We start from the raw sequence: 24,373 nt of genomic DNA, 5'->3' as shown, positions 1-24,373 counted from the left end.
ATTAAATAAATTTGTTAAAAATTTAAAAAATAAACAATTTAGATTTTTAGTACAAATCGGCAATTTCATACTTTAACCCCTATTATTATTACTAGATGTCCTATATATATAGGACATCAAGTCTGGGGGTCTACTCTCGACATCCGTCCGAAACAATTACTGTCAAATAAGTAATATTCGACAAAATTAAAAGACAAGTATCAAATATGAAGCTTCATTCGCATCACGCGTCTTTTCATTTGGTCAAGTATTGCTTATTTGGCAGTAATTGTTTCGGACGGATGTCGGACGGAGATCGAGAGTAGACCTCCTGATGTGACAACACATTGTGCATTTTGGTAAGTCTCAAAGAGATTGCATTTGGCTGGATTTTTGACGCCCATCTAATACTTTACAAATACTATATATCCACTCACTCGCTTATCCTTATATCTGAGCGCAAGTCGCATAGTTAGTGCATGACTGAAACTGTTATAATGATGCCATTGCATAGCCTCCGTCGAAGTATTTTCGAAATAGGTCGACCAATCCGCGACATTATCTTAAAGGACATTTAAAAATAAAAGCAATAAAAATAAATCAAATTATTAAAAATATAGTACAAGTATGATTGAATTTACCATGGGAAACATCAGTAAAAGCTATAGCACGGTTGATATTCTCCTGCAGCCAATCGCGCCACGCTTGCACGTTCCACATAAGACTGACCATCATCGCATGCCAATCGGACATCTGATCTGTTGTTACGATCGATGTAGACGATGCTACATAATCCAAACACACACATTATATACATATACGTATATATTTTACAAAATTCTTTACTATATTTAAAACCGATTGACGTGACTGATAAGATAATTAGTTGTTGTTTATGAATTACTCACAAGTGTCAGAAATAGAGCTGCTAGGTTTTAGCAACACGCTGCGACGATTGATACTTTCATGCAGACTAGAACCATGCGGCACCTTCAGCACATTCCAATCAGTGTCCACATCTCGGCTTACAGATTTGGGTGGAAGGGTTTGGAATACGAACGTCTCCCTCGAATTTCCGCTAGAGAGGCTAGGAATGCGGTCGGTAGAAGAGGAGGTAGTAATCGGTGCTTGATCCTCCTGGCTTTTATTCTTGGCACTTTTAAAGTGGTTTTCAACCCAGTCTGGCGACGATAAATACAATTCGGTCGACGTCAAGTCAGTAAAGATGGGGGCGGGGAGGGTGGCACTCAATGTAGCTGTAGTCGTATGGGCAGGGTGGGTGAGACGGGATGCACGTTTGTGACCCGGCCACGAGAATATTGAGTGTTCAGCCGCGTGCATGAAATAGGTGTGCGTTGAGGGCTTTAGGTTGCTGCAGGGTCCAGCCTCTGGGATCATGCCGGGGCATACAGATGGCTGGGTGCTACGTGAGAAGCTTGTTGAGGGGCATGGGCCCGTCGTGATCTCCAGACCGGGGACGAAGGTACTCGTCACACCGGGTTCGAAGTCTACGCGAGGGCCCAGTGGTATCAGATCCTCCAGTGCTTGTGAAGACACGTGGCGCGAACACGTGCAGCAAGGTCGGGCCACCCGCCGCAGGATTTCTTCACACCACAACTCGCACTGCACGAACACGTTGTTCATGCATTTGCACACTTTCACGATTTCTGCAAATGAACATCAAGAAAGAACATATGGTCTTTGCCTAGTGTATTTTAAATAAAATAAGCACATAGAGCGATGCAGCAAAACTACTCACGAGGCTTGAGCAGGTGGACCGCCAAGTAGTTAGTGACGTCTTCGAGGACCTCTGAAACAAATGACGTGTCACTTATTACTCTGAATATCGTGCAAGTGAAGATGTACTCTGTATAGATATTATCAACATTCACTCACCTTCTGTGAGTGGCGTTTTTGTAATTAGGCTCTCAGTCGGCCCATGCATCAAGCAATGCATTTTTATTTGAATTTTTCTCGCTGCGACGGGGTCCGGATTCTCAACAGTAAGCTGATCAGTATTTTTTCCTTTTAATCTAAAAATCCGTGAGTGAGTAATATAAGATATTAACTTACTTATTTATGAGCAGAATGCTGTCACCGCATGTAGGTCTGTACCTACATGCGGTTTAATATACTTACAGTGCAACGGCGTCAGGATAAGTTTTGCGTATGTCGCCATGTCGCAAGAGAACCGCATCCCCAGCTGAGTTCAGAAGTTTTATGATTTTCTGAAGTTCTTTTGTCTTCTCCGCTATACAATAATAACAGTACGCCTATTAGAAACTTGTGTCATCTACACAATGAAATAGTTATTTGCTTAAAAGAGATTCATTGGAAAAGGTAAATGAAAGATAACATCTACCTTTAATAAAACAATATCTATTGATTACCTTGCAGTGTTATGTAGGATACCAACAAGCGCGTATTTTCAGTGATTACGTCTGTAAGTAAAAATGTAAATATGACTAAATAATTCACGTATTAATTTGGTCGTCAGCAAATGATATCGCAAAGTTAAATTCTTATTTTTCAGGGTTGGCACTTTGGAGGAGAATTAAATGTAAGAAATATTGTACTCAAAATAAGGCCTTCAAAGACCTTCAATAGTTTTACTTACTGTCCATAACAGATTTGCCATAACTCCGCATTTGGACTCTGGACTCCGCATTTGACATCAGTGTCTTAAGTTTGCCTTCTATATCACTTTGCAAACTCGAGTTTGGCTGACAAATTTTATCTTGGAATGACGTTAGCCGTCTTAAACTATGAAAAAAAAAAATGTTTAATGAAAATTTTGGTTCCTTGTACTAAATCCACTGTGGGTGGGGGAGGCTAATTTAATGTAAATATCCATTGACTTACAAATAAATGGACGACGGGTCTAATACAAAAACCACGAAAAAAATGTCCCAAGTCAACCTATTCGAAATTTAAATTGTAATGTCATCGCAGTATCGCGCTGTCAGTCGAACAAATGAAGACTAAAGCGGAGTTTGGCGCTCTGTATACGATTTTAGCGCCTTACAAGTGCGGACACTTTTTAGCGCGAACCCGACGTCCATATAATTGTAAGTCAATGTAAATCAATAAATTAATTTATAGTGTGTTGATTTGCATTCTCGCCATATTTAAGAAATTAATAATCATATAAATAATACTAAATCATCTAAAAGTATTTTGAAAATTGTGTTCAATATTCTGATTAATTGTATCTAGTTGCAACTCCTTTGAACTCCTTTGTCGGCCTTCTACGTGTAAGTTTTGTAGCAGCACGTGCCGTGCAAAAGTAAATGACCTTTGGGTCAGGTAATTGCGAATCGATGTTTACCGCAATTAAATAAAAAATAAGAATTTTGTATTTATTTTTTGATATTTATTTTTTTGTGATTTGGGTTCAGTTTCGGATAACTTCTGTAAATATATATGGCGAGAATGCAAATCAACACATTGTATATAGGGGAACGTGTGGTATCGGGTAATGAGAGCAGTGTTAAACTGGACTTTCCCAATGCTCGTATTTGTGCAAACAGCACTCCTATGTCTTCGTTAACGTTCGACAAGGTTCGAGCCCCGTGTGCGCCCCCGTAGAACACCGCGTTAAGTCGTACGAGAAGATTGTATGTTTTTCGCTCCGCGCTTATAAAATTTGCTAAATTTCATCATCCGAGGTAAGCATTAAAATGCATAGATACTACCTTGTATTTACACTAGAGCTATGTCACCAAATCTATCAAATGTTAGAAGTTATGCTTGAAATCACAATAAAAATAGAAATGTTTTTACTGTTTCATTCCTTTTTCAATTCGATGTTACGCTGGTAATGAGAGCTATTTGGCTCTCCTTGTCCCATTGCAATATTCACTGGTTATTCCTTTAACACTTTCTTGTTTATTTTCATTACTTTTTAACTTACATATTTCATTTACTTTAATTTTGATTTTCCAGACTGATTATATATAATGGCTCCCATTTAACTTACAGAATACTTACCGGCTCCCATTTCCCGAACTGTGGGGTAATGAGAGCGAATGACATGTTTTAGTTTTTTCTGTTTTAACCAAATATTTTGTTTTAGTTTAGAATAGAATAGAATACATTTATTACAAAACACCACAACACAATAATAAATAGTAAAAATTAAAAGTAAAAAAAAAATTAAAATAAAACAGAACTAAATAAAACTTAAAACAAACTAAATTAAAACAAACAGAAAATGAATAACAAAAAAAGAAAACTAAATAAAATTAATTAAAAATAAAATCTTGGCAATAAATAATTATTCGATCATAAAACTGGTCAACACTATTGCTGTACGAAGTAGATGTTATGTGTGCGGCTGTGGCGTATGTAATAGGATCCACTCAGCTAATGTCACCGCCGGGACAAGGCTGTGACGCTGATTTTCAGTGGACCCTAAAACCGAGTGAGTACCGGACGTGTGTGTCGCGTTTAAACTAAAATAAATTACGTATATATTTCTATAATGTAGTATGGTGTGTTCTCTTATATTTATAAAATACTTAAATAATTCATTTGATACATATATGCAGTGATAAGCATATGCAATGTAATGTCTATTATTTACAACAAACAAAAATGGGACTTATTTAGTTATAAAAGATATCAATTGCGAGATTTGTGTCACGTGGGCGACGCAAGACGAGCGGGTAGGCGCGCGAGAGGGGACCCCGGCTCACGAGCAAGCAAACAGGTTTCGTCCTGTATCGTAGGTACTTACCACGCATAATAGCGTGCAGTCTCCTATGCCATAAAAGGTATGTACCAATATTTAAAACTTCTACCGATTGCAGATTATCATAAATAATTTTAATTGTATAATGAATTGTATATTAATTACGAAATATAAAAATTAAATAAGAATTGTGTCATATGTCAAATAGTAATAATCAGTAAAATTTTTCAGGAACAAAATAAACAACCGAAAATATTAGCGTAAAAATGCCATTCGCACTTGCCCCATCCCGCACGCAGAACATTGATGACGATGACCGCCGCACTCCAATGCCATAAGTCGAAAACAGAGCGGTGAGTGCCCACGTTAACTTATACGGTATTTTTTTGAATATCTAACAGATATTGTTTGTATTTTCTTTTAAACGTGTGCACCGTTTGTAGACTACGGAGTGGCGACGGCAGCAAAACATTCCATATTTTCGCTGCGGCGAATTTGAAACTGCCACGGAATGTGGCGGTGCGACAGCGCGGCAGGACTAGCGACCAAGCTGACGCTCTGGTGAAAGCTGTCTTTACATCCCGGGACCATATCAACTCGTCAGCCAAATAAGACGGGATTCTGTATTTTATAACCCCAAACAGAACTGTAGCTAAGTGTAGATCTCTTCGCATTTTCATTTTCAAAATATTTGCGTTGTTTATGTAAGGGGTTACGTGCGTGCGTGGTGATATGTCAAAGCAAAACCTTGCGCAGGCGTTCTGCACTCGCGGAATTAGTTGTTCCGTGCGCTTCAACAGTCGCAGCCCCTACACCACGTCCATATAATTAAATTTTGACAGAACTAGTGAGTCACACAACTTAATGCGAATGTCGGTATTAAGGTAATTTCTGATGTTATATAATACCTTTAACCTATAGAAACAATTTTTGACGATGCCTAACACATGATTCTCAAAGTGAAGTGTTTCATCCATACGGAGTCCAAGATTCCGAGCCTCAGTTACTCGCTCAATGTTCACGCCCCTGATCGCCAAAGTAACGTTACGACTATTAATTTTCGCTATTTGATTTTTTGTACCCAGCACCATATATTTGGATTTACAGCCATTTAGCACTAATGAATTTGAATCTGACCAAGAGGCTATACGTTCTAGATCCTCGTTTAACTTATCCACGGCTTCAGGAGTATCACATGGTTTACAAGATATATAAATCTGTATATCATCAGCGTAAATATGATACTTGCAGAATTTTATTTGATCTATGACATCCGCGCTGTAGATTATAAAGAGAATAGGGCCCAAAATTGAACCTTGAGGTAGTGTACGGACAACAACGCCCCGTCGTATGTAAAACCCAACCCCACGCCGCGCGAGCGCACAGCGGGCGGTCGGGGAATATGACGCAATCGGTAGCCAGTTACCGACGGCGCGCGGCCCTCTTCACCGTCCCTTAACCACGTTTCATTTATTGCCATGATATCTACGTCGATAGATAGTTTCATATTTTTTATTTATTTATTTAGTACCCAGATATGTGAAGCGTACGTTCATAACTAATAAAAACTTTAATTGCATAAATTATGACTTTTATTGTCAATTTTCCTTAGTAGGGGTAGCGTGGGGGAAGACGCTCCCCTATTATTATTTTGAATTTTGTACAAATTTACTTAAAGAAATAAAGAGTTGGCCAGATATTATAAATGCAAATACAAAGAATATGTGTAAGTAATAATATAATATGTAATAAAATAATATGTAATGCAAATATAAATAACTGTCTCCCATTGACCTACCAACAAATGGACGTCGGGTCTAAAACAAAAACCACGAAAAAAAGTCCGAAGTTAACCGATACAAATGTAGTGACATGTAACGAAATTAAAAAAAAAACTAAAACATTTAATTTAAATTGTAACGTCATTGCAGTAATGCCTAATTATGCTTGCAACAATTTAAGGGCCATAAAAAACCCAAATTCAGCTTCTACTGGAAACTTAACAAAATGCACCATATTTAGCTTCGACTGAAAATTACTAAGAGTAATGGAGCACCCTTTATTGTAATTAATTTTTATATGTATTATTATATCGAATTTTGTGCATATTCACTTTAAAAAATAATAAAAAGTTGGGCAGATACATACATACAAATATTACAAATGTGAAAATAAGCATGTATTATAAGAAATGTACCGGTATTCCAACTAAACGTAAACTCAAATATCCGTAATACCGAAAACCGAATTATAAAAAATTGTTACGCTTTCAAGTAATTTTAATACTTTTCACGTAGACAAAATTATCTTTTGTTTTGCAATATTGCTAAAAAAAATACATTTGACATAATGAAAATTGGGGCAAATGTATTTTCTGACTTCTGCTAGGTAATCCCAAGCCGTACAACGAGTACAACAATATTTTGTTAGTTATTGCTAAAGTTAAATAAAAAATCATTTTAAAAATAAGATCAAAATCAAAGCGACACTATAGTTTCTTTGTTCTAAATATTTCAATCGTTTGTAGTTCGAATAACTGCAAATGACCAAGAAGTTTATATAGGCTTCTTGAAATTGACATAATGGGTCGCGCATGCAAAGCGTAGAAGAAGGACAGTTAGAGTCCAGCCAAGCTTAGTCTGCTTTGGAATAAATCGGCAACCCCTTAAAAGGATAATGTTTGCAACATTTCATACATGTCCTCTATTGTTAATTTCGTGGTATTTCAAGTGTCAAACTGTTAACGTTGTTCTTATTTAATTCTGTATATATATAATTATAAATTAAAACAATGGTAAAACCTTTGAAAAGTAATGTGCGGCAGTTACTATTTAGAATGATAAGTAATTTCCGTATAGTGAAGGAGCGGCAAGATTCTGTTTTTATCCAAAAACAAAAATATTTGGATGATATTAAAACATTGACCAGTAAGTTGGTTGAAGTAGTCATGATACTTTTGTAAATTACTATAAGTATAATATACTTATAGTATAGTACTTACTATATTATAGTATTGTTCTTATTTTTGACAGAAAATTTTATTGTACTTATTATTACAATGCGTACGTCTGTGTATGAAGTTTTGTGATATAAAAGTGTGGAGACCCTGGTATGAGTTTCAGTCAAAAAGGCATCACACCCGGATTTTTTGTTAAAATTTTATATTTTATTTTAAGCCTCTTTTGCAAAGTGCTCTTCAAAACCTAAGTGATTTAGAAGTTTCAACTCCAGCGAAAGTCAGTATGTGAAGAAAATCGCTTTTATGAGAGGTTTACAGTATTAATTCATTAAAGCCTTTTTTTCTTTATAGGAGTAAGTGAACGAACTCTTAGCGTGATCAAGAAGGAAGAACTCAAGTTAACATTGATAATTTCGAATTAAAAATAAAATAGATGAATATTATTTGACCAAAAAAGAAGTGCCAACACTTTCAAAATTATTATTAGACAAAAAAGAAGTGCCAACACTTTCAAAATTATTATTAGAATTAAAAGACGCTATCTAATTTGATGGTTGCCGAGAAACATTAAGGCGAATTTTATTGAATATGGGTTATGAATTTACGAAGAATACCGAAGAACGGACTGTACTAATGGAAAAAGATGAAGTAGCTGCTTGGAGACATCGGTACATAAGAACAATTTTGGCACTAAGAAATGAGCCAGTTGAACCGAGAAAATCTATTGTGTATGTAGATGAGACTTATGTACATTTGAATTACAAGCTCAAGAAAAGTTGGCAAGCACAAACGAGATGGTCACAAAAATTGAAGAAGCATTTTCATTAGTAACTAAAGATGATTGGAGAAAATATGTCCCCTTTATATTTCCACAGTGATATAAACATTTTTTTAAATCTATTTTGAAAATGCCCCTAAACATTCTGGCGTTTATGTTGGCTTCATACTGTATATATATGACTACCCATCCTGCTTTACCTGTCACTACTCTCATGAGAGGTATTGCTCTTTATCAGAAAGCAAGACCCCACATAGGAGTATAGAGCTTCACCACCCTTCATCATTGGGTGGCTCAGTCTTAAATTTAGGTCTCCAATCTTACTAGGTATACACTTCTGGACACATCTATTGGCCCACCTTGTATTTTCAGTTTCGTTTGGTCCTAGCTAAAATTTTATATTAGGTCGAGCAAAAAGTTTTTATGCAGTTTTGAACCTGGCACATTCACAATTTCATTCAATAGTCTTTTTTTGAATTTCGAACACAGAATTTAAAGAAACAAAAGACAATTTGGAGCCTGTTTGTTGATATCAAACAATCGAATACTAAGAAAACTTGGTTTTATTGGTTTACTTGGATTTAATTCTTGAAAAAGTGATTGATATCTTTGGTTTTGCAACAAACATTACTTATTCTTAACATTAAGGTGAGGTTCTATCAATAATCTATGGATACTTCACCTGAAGTCGCCGCCCAAGCTGTGGCACTTATTCAGGCCGGACACAGCCAAAGAAACGTGAGTGCTCAACTTAATTTAAGTCGATCTGCGGTCCGAAATGTTTATCGGAGGTACCTAGAGACTGGCGGCTTTGTTCGTCGCCAAGGAAGGCCACGATCTCGGGTCACAACTGAAAGGCAGGATCGATTCATCGTGACGACCAGCTTGAGAAATCGTCACCTTACCTCCATTGAGATACAAAACCAACTTCGCGACTTCCACGGAGTATCTGTGAGCGCTCGAACTGCTCGGAGAAGGTTAAAAGAACGCGATATGGTACCACACAAGCCAGCTAATGGGCCCAAACTAACGCGAGCCCACCGAACAGCGCGCCTTCATTTCGCACGCAGTTATTTAAATTGGACACAGCAAGATTGGAGCCGTGTACTCTTTTCTGATGAGTCTAAAATTGTGTTACATGGCAATGATGGAAGGAAGAAGGTCTACCGACGTAAGGGAGAGCGTTTCGCACAATGCTGCTTTGAAGAGAGGGTTGCTTATGGCGGTGGCTCATGGACTGTCTGGGGCGGTATATCCGCGAGCGGCAAAACTCAACTTGAGGTTGTTACAGGACCACGGCTGCCAACATTAAATGCTGAAAGGTACATTCGTGAGTGCTTAGAACCTCACGTGATACCATACGCGGACTATGTGGGCCCGAATTTCCTTTTTATGCATGATAATGCAAGAGCCCATGCGGCCGGCATCGTCAGGGAATATCTTCGGGATGTGAACATCACAGTTATGGACTGGCCAGCCAGAAGCCCAGATATGAACCCCATTGAGCACATGTGGGACGAGCTAAAAAGACGTGTTAGGGCTCGTCAGCCAGTTGCCCAGACGATGCAGGAGTTGAAAACTGCCATAGAAGAGGAATGGGAGATGATCCCTCAAAATTTCATAGAGCGGTTGATAAACTCTATGCCTAATCGTATGAGAGCTGTGGTAGATGCCCATGGAGACAACACGCGTTATTAAATTAAACCTTTATTTGATAAAACATGTTTTTTATTCAAAAATCAATTGCCTTTAACAAGGCGCATATCCGATTTGTTAGGCGTAGCTCCATGTCGTATGGTATTCTGAATTCAAATTTAAAACAATACGATCGAAAAAGATGGTAAAATGTATCAGGTTTAAAACTGCATCAACAGTTTTTGTTCAATCTAGCAATCATATTTCGGTAGGGGCCATCGAAACCTAAACTCTAAGGTGGGCCAATAGATGTGTCCAGAAGTGTACATATTTTGTTTCAGACTTCGTTGAAGAATAAAAAGCAAGATCGCTCTGGAAATGAAGGATGATTTGGGGTAGATTGAGGCAATAAATAAACTAAAAATACACTCTTTTTTTATTTCAACCCCTTAAAAGTATACATCAATTTAGATATTAAGGTAATAAACAATTACAATAGGTATACATCGTCATCTTAGAATGAATACCTCATATGGGATTTCTATGTATTTTTTCAGGATAAAGATAAAAATATGGTGTAAAGTACAGTAAATGCAATAATGGGTGTAGTTAGCATTTTAATTACTTAAATTATACCTCTTTTAGATACTATATTATTACATTATTAATTTTTATTCAACAAAAATCAGTAAAAACAAACTGAAAATGCATATGTGAGGCTTTACTGTAAGGGGACGATGTTGTATAAACTCAAGTGTAAGAGATAAATTGTAACCTTTTCATATTTTTTTATACAACTATACATATTTTACCTATATCTGTAATTTTTATTTGATAATAATAACAGGAAATAAGACAAGAACTAACAAAGATGATGTACATTGTAAAGCTTATTTTCTCACCACCTTTTAATACCATCCCTTTCGGCATGCCATTTAGGGAAGCTGCATATGCTTATTTATAATATTTATTCATAATAACTTGTTTATTTGAAGCAGCTACCGCTTGTGCCTTACTGACACTGGCTTGGGAAAGGGTGATAAGCACTTGCCAACGGGGGGTCTGGTACGCCCCAGTTGTTAAAAACAATACGAGCTATTAAAATCTGTAACAAAATTAATAATGATTTACACAGTATAGAAATTTGGTTATTATGCAAAACTGAGAACTATCGGATTCCACTTAACCCTTACCTTTGTCTCCACATCCAAAGCAACAAACCGTCCTTTAACGGGAATATGTAGGCATAGTTCTTCCACCAATCCTGAAATGAATTCCGTTGACAAACGGTATATCGTTTGCGGAATTTCTCCTCAGACATGTTAAATGTGATCGTCTATCTATGCTTTTCTTTTATTTAAAGCCCGTTCTTAGGCACATCCACCTCATAAACACTTTCCGAAACATTTAAATAACCGTGGAACATCTTTAATATACGATAAACGTAGTGAAAAGTTACTCTCCATTAACTGCCACAGAAACGTTAACCTGTCAAAGGTAAATCCATTTCCCCAAGGTTACATAGGTGGTTAAAACGTTAAAATATTTAGCGCGATACCAATTGGCAACGTTTTAGGTTTGGGTTTTACCTTTTTACAATTAGCGCGATACCAAATGTGCGTAACGTGTCACACGTCTAACGTTTCCTTTTTGTTTGGCTTTGGTTTTTGTTTTTTTGACAGTTAGTGCGATACGAAATGTACGCAACGTGTCACATTGGCGAGGTTTAAGGTTTTGGTTTTACCGTTGACAATTAGCGCGATTGGCTCCTTGATCACTGCAGAGTTAGCTTTGCCAGACTCTAGCTATATGTATAATTATTTTGTTTGCTTTTGTAATTTATATTTACGATTCATTTATATACAGGCTATTGATTTGCATTCCGGCCATATTTAAGAAATTAATAATAGAAATAATGCTAAATCATCTACAGATATTTAAAAAATATTCTGTTCAATATTGTGACTAATTGTATCTAGTAAAGTTTTGTAAAATTGTCCCGCAAGTGTACTCACCGCAGAGGACAGTGACCCCGCCACTCGCTTCACCGAGCGATACGTAATATTTCTCGATCGCTTATTTATCTATTTTTAAATCATGTTTATGTACTAGTCTTGTTATAACACAACTAATTACTTACATGAGTTACAAAAGTTGAGTGAAAACAGATTTTTATAACTTAGATTAGGTACTTACCAACTTTAGGTTACATGAAAGTAGTGCTAGATGTACCTAGCTCCACAGCTTCTGGCAGGCTCCGTACCGGAGCCAGTTGCATGCAGAGATTCGTTTCAACTTAGCACATTCTTCACAACAGAAAAAGCAGAAAGAAACTAGAGAAGATTTTTGGCCGCAATTCTTCGACACTCGTAATCTGCGTAAACTAAATGTTTCACATCATGCCATAAGAACGCACTTTATGGTAATGTACATGATAGCGGTTTTTTTTGCACTGACTCTTGTTTACATCACACACAAACCACGTTGCATTTCGTGAGAAACTAGAACGTATGCGCGATGAATGCAGACGCAATACGCAAGGTGAGCTGATGATCTACCAAACACGCGCTCGATACGATACTCTCCCCGTATCCACTCGTACACTGCCACCAAATATATCTAAAATGCATATTTTCTGCGCATACTGTGCATACGTCATTGTTCAAATGGTTGTCGGCACCTATTGCACGTGTAGTGCAAGTGCTAACCTAACCTAACCTAACCTTTGGATCAAATTTGGTTACCGCAATTCAATAAAAAATAAGAATTTAGGATTTTTTTAGTGATTTGGGTTTGGGTTCAGTTTCGGATATAGAATGACCTGTGTAAATATGGCGAGAATGCAAATCAACACACTGTATAAATTAAATACGATACAACTGTACAAAATAACACTTTTAAATGATAACTATGATAACACAATATATTTGTTTAATGAAAATATTATACAAAATCCTGTTTTTACATTTACATTTGTTAGTTATGACGTGCTTTATGAAATGTCGGTACATATTTCGAATTTTTAGATTCCAACTGAACGTAAACTCAAACATCCGTAATCCCGAAAATGAATTTGTAATAAATCCATTACGCTTTCTGGTAATTTTGGATGCTCATAAGAAAAAAAATAACTTATCGTAGGTGCGTTTTGTAATATTCTTAAAAAAATACATTTGGGTTTATGAAAATTCGAGCTAACGTTATTTCGGGTAAATGGATTTTCGGCCTATCCTAAGCCGTAAAACGAGTACAACAATATTTTGTTATTTATTGCTAATATTTATCAAAAAAAAAAATTTTTAATTATGATTAACATCAAAGCCTCTATATGGTTTCTTGTGTTTGTTCTAAATGTTTTTATCGCTTGTGGTTCGAACAATTGAAATAGACCAAGAAGTTTAATTATATAAGCTTCTTGTAATTGTCGTAATGGGTCTCTTTCCGTCTTTTGCGCATGGAATGTGTAGAAAAAGGGCAGTTAGCTATTTGATAACTTTGATTGCTTTTGTAATTTATGTTTACGATTAACTTAAATATAAATGAAATACTATACAATTGTACAAAATAACACTTTTAAATGATAACTGTGATAACACAATATATTTAGGAAATGAAACTATTTTCCGGATTTAAATCGCGTATATTTTTTTTTTTTAAGCAAATATATCATCCATATAATATAATCCGGAAAAATAGGTTTTCCTATGTGTTACAATCGCCAAAGAACTCGATAAACACAATATTTTGTTTAGTTAAACTATGAAACAAAATCCTGTTTTGTTGTTATGCACTTTGAGAAATTTATAAAATTTTTATTAGGATAGTACTGCATGATCGACACGTGTGCTGTCAGTAGAACAAACAAAGAATGACGCGCGATTGATGCTCTGTATGCGATTTTAACGTCCTACCTATTGGTTCGGACACAATGACTAAATACATAAAAAGTACTACGAAGGGTATTATGTAAATTTATCTATTTATTGAGCATTGATTATAGAGCCATCAGCTTAAAAAGGCAACAAATAATTAAGAAAATGTAATATACTTAATTAATTCGTATAACAACTCAACAAGTATATAAGTATTGTAAAGGGTTTTCCATCAAGGGCGGTTAGATTTTGACAGTTCATAGCGGTTATGTTGTTGAGACTGCTTTTGTCAAATAGTTTATTTTTCAGCCCCTAAAGACAAATCAGGCAAGTTACAGCGTCGAACAACACATGCAAATAATAACAATTTATTATCAAAATGGGTGTTCTAATATGGCAACGATGCGCGCGTTGCACCGATTTTACGATGCATCCGCAGAAAGTCGCTGTTTGGTGTGGGTGGTGGGCGACACATCGGTCCGTACTTCTTCGAAAACGACGATGGCATTGCCATCACCGTCAACGCAGTGCGCTACCGATCGATGATAATCAATTTTTTATGATATGAATGTGACCGACGTGCGGTTCCTCTAAGACGGCGAACTGCTAATGCCACAATGGACATTCCGCACGAGCGATTGAGGGCATGGTTATCTCACGTTGTCGAACTGGCCACCGAGAGCGTGCGATTTAACCCCGTTGTACTTTTTATTGTGGGGTTTCCTTAAGTCGCAAGTCTATGCCAATAGACTAAATTCGACGGCCTCCGTAGTCGAGTGGCTTGCACACCAGTTTTCATGGTGTCGCCATCTCTGAGGTCCCGGTTTCGATCCCCGGCTGGGTCAGTGTAGAAACTTCAGTGTAGAAAACTAACTTTTCTAGATTGTCTCGGGTCTGGGTGTTTGTGGTACCGTCGTTGTTTCCGATTTCCATAACACAAGTGCTTTAGCTACTTACTTTGGGATCAGAGCAACGTTGTGTGATGTTGTCTAATACTTAATACCATTGACTTAATACTTACTTAATTAGCCGCAAACGAAAGTATTCTCAAAGTCAACATAACCAATTTCATCACTCAAATTCAGTCTAATCATATGCGCCAAAGTTATTGAAAATTAGGCTACTCGGATGCGCGTCTCCCAGCGAAGTCGCGGTGGCCATTTGAACGATTTTATATTCCATATGTAACGGAATATGACAAAAAATCCTTCGATACGCCTTTTAAATAAAACACAGAAATTTGTTGATATCTCACACACGACTTGTTTTATTCAATTTTAACATGTACCCGCCCTTAATGGAAAGCTTTTACTAATGTTAAGTACGACTCTTAACAAAAACTTACTAAGCAGCGGAGTCTTTATAAGACTTAGGAATTTCACCCTCAACAAGTAACTTATCGCCGGTAGATTCCATTTCAGCTAATAAATCGACGTACGCTTCGATGTTTTCATCTGCAAAGTTTTGTTTTTTAACAGAGCTATATTAACGAAAACCCCACCTTAAATGCGTAAGTGGTCCACTTTCACTGTCAGTCTCAACTCAGTTAAGCAATAGGCCTGTAACTTCATTTTGACTATAGTGTACCATTAACGTGTTTTAACGCTTAAGAAACAAAACCTGCTATTACTTACGTCGTTTCGTAACGTTTGGTGACAAATAGTCAGCAACTTCCCTGACGTGTTCTAGAACAATATTATAGAACTTCAGATAAGCAGTTAGGTGTAAATAACTTGTGCATAGACGGTATGTACCACCTTCTGGTTTTTCAATGACAGTGAATAACTTTATTTATTTTACAATGATGATTAAATGCGTTCCGTTTTTTGTAGGCGTTTGGAGTAAATATTTGAAGTAAAGATTTCATGTGTACCTTTAGCAGTGACGGCATACTTTCTTGGCATAGTGCGGTGACGCATCATATCTTCCAGCTTTTTTGTCAAGTCATATGCAATCTTGAAGCACGGCTCGTTAGCATCTAGAGAACCCGGTTCTAGTTTCAATCTGCGAAAATAATTTTAATACCTACATTGAATGAGATAACTTGCCTTATTTCTGCCGCCAAGCAGTAATTTTAGCATTACTGCGCGTTCCGGTTTTGAAGGGTAAGGTTGCTGGTGAAATTATAGGCACATGGGACTTGTCAACTTATGTCTCAGGGTGACGAGCGCAGTGGCAGTACCCCTCAGATCTTTGCGGTTTAAAGCTCTGAGTGGCACTGCAACTGTTATGTACAGGCTGTGTAGGTGTAGCTTGCCATCAGGCGCACGATTTTTTCGTCCCGTCACTAGATAGTATAAAAAAAAACTTGCATTTCATTCATCCAGCCGTTCTTGCGCGAATCCGGATTTTGTTCCAGTTTTGAGCCAGACAGAAATTTCTCGGTGGAAAAATTGTTCAACGATATAAGGTGGTTGTAGGGGCAGCTAGATAGGGCACTCGCGGACATTTGCGGGATCTCGCGAGCACTCGCGGGCTCTTAGAGGCACTCGCACGCACGCCTTGCTACCTCGCACATCTCTGGTGGAATCGCAGCCTAATCGAATCTTGGATGTTATATTACAAGGTGAAGGAGGTAGTTTGTAATGTAATGCTCAAAAACGAATGTTAACGGGCGAGTGCTCGCCGGTTAGGGAGGTAGTTTGTAATGTAATGCTCGCAAACGAATCTAGAATGTTACATTGAAGGCGAATGTTCTCGATGAGGGAGCGCCCTAAGAAAAGCAATGTGCAATATTTCAATAAACAAGTTATACAAAGGGTAATCAGGACCACCTAAAAGTGTGGAATATTATTTTATATTATATTATACGAAAAACAGAGTTAAAAAATATGTTTACGTTAACACTCACGGCCTCGGACACACACCTATCTTGGCGGTACTATGTGAGGTGCTAAGGGATTGCGATGAATCAATTTATACCTTACAGAGGCACAAACTTCTTGGGACGTGGTATAAGCACATCAAAATTAAACTGGATAGAGTAAATCGACAAACATTTCCGTAAAAAAATCAACGAAATTTTGAAATAACTGAATTACATTGCTAATATACATATTATTACCTTTGGGCGGCATAGAAGTAGCTCTCTGCGCCACTGTTGTTTTCTATAAGTAGTTCGTTGCCCTTTCTCTGCATTTCGGATATTAATAAAGTCTTAACGGTTTCCTTGTAATCTGTATTGCAAGAATTAAGTAAGTTTATAAAACATTTTTATATATATGTTTTAAGTTTATAATCAAAATATATTAAGTTATCTATGAACACTAACTAGCAGAAACGAAGTACTCCGCTAATTTGTGTGATGACTCGATGATCACATCTGAAAGAAAGTTGCCAGATTTTAGTGATGTTTCTTTTATATTTTTTACTTTTATATTATAATTATTATTATTATACTATATATAGCTCGATTACCACTGAGTGACTGACCCAGTGATTTAGATAGTTGTTCTCCCAGAAGGAGTCGCGGTGGGTAAAAATGGTGTACGGGAGTCGTGGTCGGATGGCTCCAGTGAGTACCAGAAAAATCTGAAATCTTCATAAAGTAGACTGCATCAGGTAGGACCCCGGCAGCGCGGCTAAAGTATAACACCTATCGGCAGGGTCATCAAACTAAAAATGGCCGCCATCTTGGTCAGTTTCTGGAAGTGAAAAAAATTCGAAATTCGAATAAACAAGATGGCCATCATACACATTTCAGAGCCCTGTACCTCGGCGAGTATTGGAGATAGGCGGGGGTCCTCGACCAAATGTCATATAGGGCGGTGGGGGTCAACTGCAAACATTTTTTCAAGATTGCCCCCTCAAAATTGGGTACCATAAAAAAGTGGTCCAATCCGACTGAAATTTGGCATGCGGCCGTGTATGGGAGTCCACAATGGGAAACTGGGCTCAAAATTTTGATTTCGCCATTTTCCAAGATGGCCTCCATACATGTGAATTTTCTGCCCTTTGGCGTCATTTTTCTCCCAGAAGACAGACGGGCGGGTGCGTAAAAATGTTGTAGGGGAGTTTGGTCGGACGGGTTTGATGAGTATTAAAAAGTACCGTAGTCTTCGGAAAGTGCTCCACATCAGGAGGAAACCCCGGCTGCCCGGCCAAAGTATGCGTCTTGGCTCAAAGTCTCCAAACAAATGTTTATTCACACCCTGGGCAGTTTCTACTGAGAGTGAAAAAAAATCTAAAGAAATGTCAGAGGGCGACGGGGGTATGGTAGTTGGTATGGTGGCCATCTCGGAAAATGGCGAAATCGAAGTTTCCACCACATATTCCTATTGTGGGCGGCAATCTTGTTTTTTCGAATTTTGTTTCTTTTTCATTCCCGGTAGACCTTTCACTGACCAATATGGCAGCCATTTTTCTTTTTGGCCGCCATACATGTGAATTTTCTGTTGTTTGGCGTCATTTTTCTCCTAGAAGACGGGCGGGTGGGTAAAGATGATGTAGGGGAATTATGGTCGGACGGGTTTGATGAGTATCAGAAGGTACCGTAATCTTCGGAAAGTGCTCCGCATCAGGTGGAGCCCCAGCTGCCCGCCCAAAGTATATGTCTTGGCTCAAAGTCTCTAAACGAATATTCATACACACCCTGGGCAGTTTCTACAAAAAGTGAAAAAAAATTCAAAATTCGAGAAACAAAATGGCCGCCATACAAATTTCGGGGGCCAGTACCTCGGGAAACTATTGGAGATAGGTAGATCGTGTTGAAACTAATATCGTAGAGGGCGACAGGATCTGACTGGCTGTCGAAATTATTTTTTCAAAATGGCCGATTCAAGATGGCGGCCCGACAAAAATGTGTTCCAATCCTGCTGAAATTTAACATTTTTCTATGTTTGGGACCCCGTAATAGGAATTTGCGGTCACATTTTTGATATCTCCGTTTTCCAATAAGGCCGCGATACATTTTTTACCGTCAACAATGTTTCGAGGCCTATATCTCGGCGAGTATTGGAGATAGATGAGAGGCGCTCAAACAAATGTCGTACAAAATAGTACGAGCCAACTGTAGGCAAAAAAATTTTCAAGATGGCGGTCTTACAATGGCGGCCCGAAATAAAAGTGCCACGATCCGACTGAAATTTGACATCCGATCGTGTATGGAGGGTCATAGTATGTATCTGTGAACGAAATTTGGATCCCGCACATTTTCCAAGATGGCCGCCGTACAAGTGAATTTTTGGTTGGGTGGATTTGGTGAGTATCAGACAGTAAATGTGCTCCGCATCAGGTAGGATCCCAGCTGCTCGGCCAAAGTATACATCTTAGCCCTAAGGTCTCCAAACAAATGTTGCTCCACACCCTGCGCAGTTTTTACAGGCAAAATGTAAGGCATACTTCCCGATGTAGTGAAAATAAGATATTTATAGCATTTTTGTATTTCGACCGTCTCTCTGATTATTTTTTCTTGGAAGCTATGCCAAAAAGAGAAGTATTTAGGGAAAAAATGCCAGACAAGCACTCCAAATTTCTGATTTCAAACTAGGGAATTTCCTGTACTATGAGAGACAAGAGTAACGATAATTCTGAGGGCAATACCCAGAATACCCTGATCAGAACCAATTTAAAAATCTTTTTTGGCTCAAATCAGGGATCGAATCTGGAACCTCCTCATCAAGCGCCCATAGTAATAATCACTGTGCCACCGAAGAGTATAAGTACACCCCGCAATCTGAAACCGACCACGCGCCGCAGGCCGAACCCGACCCCACCGTAGGTGGGGTATAGGGCTCGTATATTATATATTGTTACTTGCTCCATTGTCGATGGGTATAGATGAATCATCGCAAGCTGATATAATACGTTTGTACCATTGACCTACTAACAAATGGACGTCGGGTTCGTAGTAAAATGTGTCCGCACTTATAGGGCGTTAAAATCGCATACAGAGCGTCTATCGCGCAACAATCTTCGTTTGTTCGAATTACAGCGCGGTTGTCAATCATGCAGTACTATATAATAATAACTTGTAAAAATTACTGCAGTAAATGTAAAAACATGTTAATGTATCATATTTTCACTAAACAAATAGTTGTGTTATCATAGTTATCATTTAAAAGTGTTATTTTGTACAGTTGTATAGTATTTAATTTATATATAAATTAATCGAAAATATAAATTACAAAAGCAAACAAAATAATCAAATAGCTAACTGTCCTTTTTCTACACATTGCTTGCGCAAAAGATGGGAAAAGACTCATTACGTCAATTTCAAGCAGCTTATATAACTTCTTGCTCATTTTCAATTGTTCGAAACATAAGCGAATATTTGGAACAAAGAAACTATAGAGTCGTGTTGATTTTAATATTATTTTTAAAATGACTTTTTATTAAACGTTAGCAATAACTAACAAAATATTGTTGTATTTATTTTACGGCTTGGGATTACCTATCAGAAGTCAGAAAATACATTTGCTCGAAATAACGTTAGCTCGAATTTTCATAATGTATAAAATTAATTTTTTTAGGAATATTATTTGTAATATTCCTAAAAAAATTAATAATAATAATAATAATAAGGAATATTACAAAACAAAAGCTAATTTTCGCTCTAATTTTCGTGAGAATTATCAAAATTACATGAAAACGTAACTATTTTACTATAAATCGGTTTTGGGAATTACGGATATTTGAAGTTACGTTTAGTTGGAATATCGGTACATTTCTTATAGTACACGCTTATTTTCACATTTGTAATAATTGTATGTATGTATCTGCCCAATTCTTTATTATTTCTTGAAGTGAATTTTGTACAAATTCACTTCAAGAAATAATAATATACATAAAAATTAATTGAATTTTCGCGGTTTTTGTATTAGACCCGACGTCCATTTCTTGGTAGGTCAATGGTTTGTACGGAAGAAAAATATGCATACATGTAGGTTTTCTTACTACAGTTTTCTTATTATAGTTTTCATATATTAGTTTTCTCATCATTTTTTAAGACTGTTTAATCACGTCTTCAAAATGTACCTATTGGAAAATGCGTCAATTCATCGCGCCCCAAAATGTTTAGATCTCTTTTTGATCATAGCCAGTTTAAGTTTAACTCTATAGAGCATGGCGACAACGAAAATTAAAAAATCCATAAACAATATTTCAATACGACCAAAATCAAATACCAAGTCTTTTTCCCCTAATCTAGGTAACAAGCAATTAATTAGCACACAACAACAACGAGACCATAAGAGCGTATCATGATTGCATACTGTATGTAGCTGAGAATAAGGATGCTTTCAAATTAGATGCTTTTAGAAGCGCTGCAGTTGGGCGTCTGTGGCACTGTAGCCGCGCCATTACTCATTTTCATACAATATTAAGAAGCGCAGCTGCAGCGCCACAGTCACGCTACTTTTGCAGACTAGATTTTGTATGAAAATTAGTAGACACGTCTCGCGCCACTGCAGCGCTTCTACAGGCGTCTAATTTGGAGGCGCCTCCATACTCAGCTACAGTACGCGATCATGTCACTGGTGCGCTGCAACCGTACACAGATTCACCACCACCAAAACCTACTTATACACGTATTTTTACATCAATGTTTGCTAATTTACTTATTTGAGCATTGCTTGATTTTTCTCTGATGAATTGTAATTCATCAGAAGTTAGTACTAAGGTTAGTATTGCATACGTAGTAGGTATACCTTGCATTACATCCCGTAAGTCCTCTGGTGTGGATGACACAACAAGTTCGGCTAGCTTTTTCTCAAATTTCTTCGACAGGCGATCGGTGTCCGGCGAGTTGGAAATTGATTTATCTATTCTTTTTCTCAATTTCAACCTAGGGTGTAAAAAAACGATTAAGATTTGTGGAAAGTTGACAAAAAGCTTTTTTTCTTTGTGACCATTGCATAGTAAAAGATAATTAACCGTTAAGGTCACTAATAAAAAACCAAAATAATTAAAGATTTTTTATCTTAGTAAATAATTTTTAATTATTTTAGTGTGCATTATAACTTTTTTACACTAGAATTTGTAGGTACTCGAACGAATGATTCCTAGGTGCCCGTTCTGTTTTTGCAAAGGTGTATATATTTTTTCGAGTTGTAACAATTAATTAATTAATTCTTTGAGTTTTTACAAAAGGAATATAAGTAATACTTACCAGTTATAAGCCTGCTGATGCGTAAGAGAGATCGGTGGAGTTCCATGGAAATTCTGCGCAGCACGCGCAAGCAACGCTTTATACAACAGTTGTAAGCAGTTATATCGCTCTGGATCTGTTTCTGTACAATGAATAACAAATTCAGGTTTTATCTTATCGCCTTACATTGTAGGACCTAAACCTTCAATTATGACGTTAAACTTACTCAACGCCATAATTAATTTCATTAGTTATGCTTTTGTAAATACGACAACTTATAATATCTAAGTACGTACCTTGTTTTCTTACAATTCCTTTTTTCCTGTATCTAAATATCATCCTGCTGTCGTAAATCATTCAATAATTTACATACATACTACCGTCACGCCTGTCTCCCATAGGGGTAGGCAGAGCTTTGAGTAAGACAAGCCCACTTTAGCCACGATTAGCAAACGTTTTTATTAAAATTTTAGTATAACTTAGTGCACTAAATCGGCTTTTATGATTCGCGCGGAATCATAAGTAGCTGAGACATTCTATGCTTTTCTTTTGCTTCCAGATCAGCATGGAAGAATTTAATAATTTGTGTTTGTGTCAATATTATCGTTTTTATTGACTAATTGGATGCAGACTGGTAAAGGTTGCCCATCACTAGCTTGCAATTTGTAATATAATAAAATTAGTAAGTGCAATTTGAACTAGCGAATCAGAACGTCTTAATTGCATTCCCCGCGTCTCTTGTCTTCTTCCGAATTTGGTGAGCTCGGTTCAGTACAAAATTTTCAACAGGCGGCATCTATTAGGAGGTTATCTATGTTCGAGCTTAAGCCACATAAGCGCAAAATTGTGCAAAAATTAAAAAAAATATTTTAGGATCGAAGTATTATGAAAATTAAACAACTTCTTTAAAAAAAACGCTCATTTCGCGTCACAAAATTCTAGTTAACTTACTTGTTATTTATTTCTACTACAATATTTGTGAACATTACACAGAAACTTATCATTTATGATCATTTTTCTACAAAATTGGCAAATAAAAGGAGTCCTTATGCCACACAGTACTTACGTGCAAGTAGTAATTCCTCTGTAACAAAAAAAAATGAGATTCGTATACCCATATATTTTCAATGTAAACTGATACATAGCGGCATTAGTGGCCTTCGCAAAACTAGGTGTGACAAGATCATATTGGCTGTATGGTAGTTCGTACCTGCTTCTGCCTTCAGTCTATCTTCTTCTTCTTCTCTCTTCTTTCGTTGCGCTTCTGTTTCGTATCTGTATGGAAAACATCATGGAATAATCGGGAATATTTGCGTGGTCCATAGTCTGTACCATGTATAAAAATGGTAATCTGCAACGACTTCGTTCGGGGCAGTGCAATTACGTGTAACTAGCATTGAATAATTCCGTGTATCTGACACATGTAGCCAATTTGAGTTTTGCATGCCAGTGCTACGTGCACTGGCATGCAAAACTATTTTAAAAATTACTTGATTGGGTCCTGCCTTGCGACTGATCAACAGAAAGTCAGAAATCGATAAATAACAACACCGCGGATCTGTCGTCAGATGCAGAGATGGACAGTGGATTATTGAAACACAATCTGGCCCGCCAGGGTTTCAAAAACGTTTTTATCCAAAGTGCCCGGTTTCTGCTCAAAATTGCGGGCGGAAACCGTTATACGCGGTAAATAATAAATAATTAATTACAGTATAGTTATGGTAATAACACTGTCTAAATTACATTACAAATATTGACTGTTTAATTGGAATCTTGTATATTTTGTAAAAATACACATTAAAAATAAAACAGTATAGTTCTAATCAATTTCTACGAAAATATCCATCTACAGGTAAATTTTCGGTATTTTTTACGTATTTTTTAGTTACAGTTGTTACACTGTTTAATTTACGCTAAAATTAATAATTGTATGATTGGAAAATTGTTTAATTTGTTAAAAAATATATATATAACACAGAAAATATGCTACTCGCATTATTTTTTCTTTTGATGACTAAAATATTTACCTTGTAGGTATCATAGTACGCCCACAATATAAACAATTTGTAATGTCTTTGATTTCAATATCGCGAACCTTACGACAGACTTTCCAGTTCGTGGTCAAATCAAATCTGCGTAAGTGTCGTGGCAACCGAACTAGCATGATTTACTGGAATCTATTTATATCAGTCCGTAGACGACATACATTAATGCTTACTCTGCCAAAATCAAATTCGTAGTCATTAACATAACAAAGTAATAACGTTAAAACTCTCTCCCGTAAAATTTGGTTTTGTATAGATATGCGTCTTTTAGGAAATGAAAATATTAGGGGTTAAAGTATGAAATTGCCGTTTTATTGCAATAGGTT

The 24,373-nt window shown here is 36.9% G+C and overlaps 2 protein-coding genes and 1 long non-coding RNA gene across 3 annotated transcripts in view; 1 reads left to right on the top strand and 2 right to left on the bottom strand.

The window, feature by feature from the left end:
• Positions 1-2,222, bottom strand: part of LOC113230277 — a 7,842-nt gene extending 5,620 nt beyond the window's left edge. The window contains exons 1-6 of the mRNA XM_026464133.1: positions 2,119-2,222; positions 1,876-2,012; positions 1,739-1,789; positions 888-1,646; positions 621-764; positions 417-541 (exon numbers count right to left, since the gene is read on the bottom strand). Coding sequence (XP_026319918.1) covers positions 417-541; positions 621-764; positions 888-1,646; positions 1,739-1,789; positions 1,876-1,936 — 1,140 coding nt within the window. The 5' untranslated portion in view covers positions 1,937-2,012; positions 2,119-2,222. The remainder of the gene's footprint in view (positions 1-416; positions 542-620; positions 765-887; positions 1,647-1,738; positions 1,790-1,875; positions 2,013-2,118) is intronic.
• Positions 2,223-2,358: 136 nt separating this feature from the next.
• LOC113229979 overlaps positions 2,359-24,373 on the bottom strand; it is a 35,995-nt gene continuing 13,980 nt past the window's right edge. Inside the window, exons 8-18 of the mRNA XM_026463681.1 lie at positions 23,213-23,277; positions 23,069-23,086; positions 22,024-22,144; positions 21,563-21,699; positions 17,188-17,238; positions 16,981-17,092; positions 15,790-15,920; positions 15,551-15,601; positions 15,262-15,370; positions 2,597-2,742; positions 2,359-2,420 (exon numbers count right to left, since the gene is read on the bottom strand). Of these exons, the coding sequence (XP_026319466.1) occupies positions 2,359-2,420; positions 2,597-2,742; positions 15,262-15,370; positions 15,551-15,601; positions 15,790-15,920; positions 16,981-17,092; positions 17,188-17,238; positions 21,563-21,699; positions 22,024-22,144; positions 23,069-23,086; positions 23,213-23,277 (1,003 nt within the window). The remainder of the gene's footprint in view (positions 2,421-2,596; positions 2,743-15,261; positions 15,371-15,550; positions 15,602-15,789; positions 15,921-16,980; positions 17,093-17,187; positions 17,239-21,562; positions 21,700-22,023; positions 22,145-23,068; positions 23,087-23,212; positions 23,278-24,373) is intronic.
• Positions 4,698-5,394, top strand: LOC113230279. The gene is made up of 3 exons (XR_003310476.1): positions 4,698-4,754; positions 4,904-5,025; positions 5,116-5,394. It is a non-coding gene; the product is annotated as an uncharacterized LOC113230279 (long non-coding RNA).

This window comes from Hyposmocoma kahamanoa, unplaced genomic scaffold (assembly GCF_003589595.1).
Source record: "Hyposmocoma kahamanoa isolate Upper Pololo Valley unplaced genomic scaffold, ASM358959v1 63, whole genome shotgun sequence".
Classification (NCBI taxonomy): Eukaryota; Metazoa; Arthropoda; class Insecta; order Lepidoptera; family Cosmopterigidae; genus Hyposmocoma; species Hyposmocoma kahamanoa.
The sequence above is the reverse complement of the archived record's forward strand: the minus strand, read 5'-3'. Positions and strand labels throughout refer to the sequence as shown.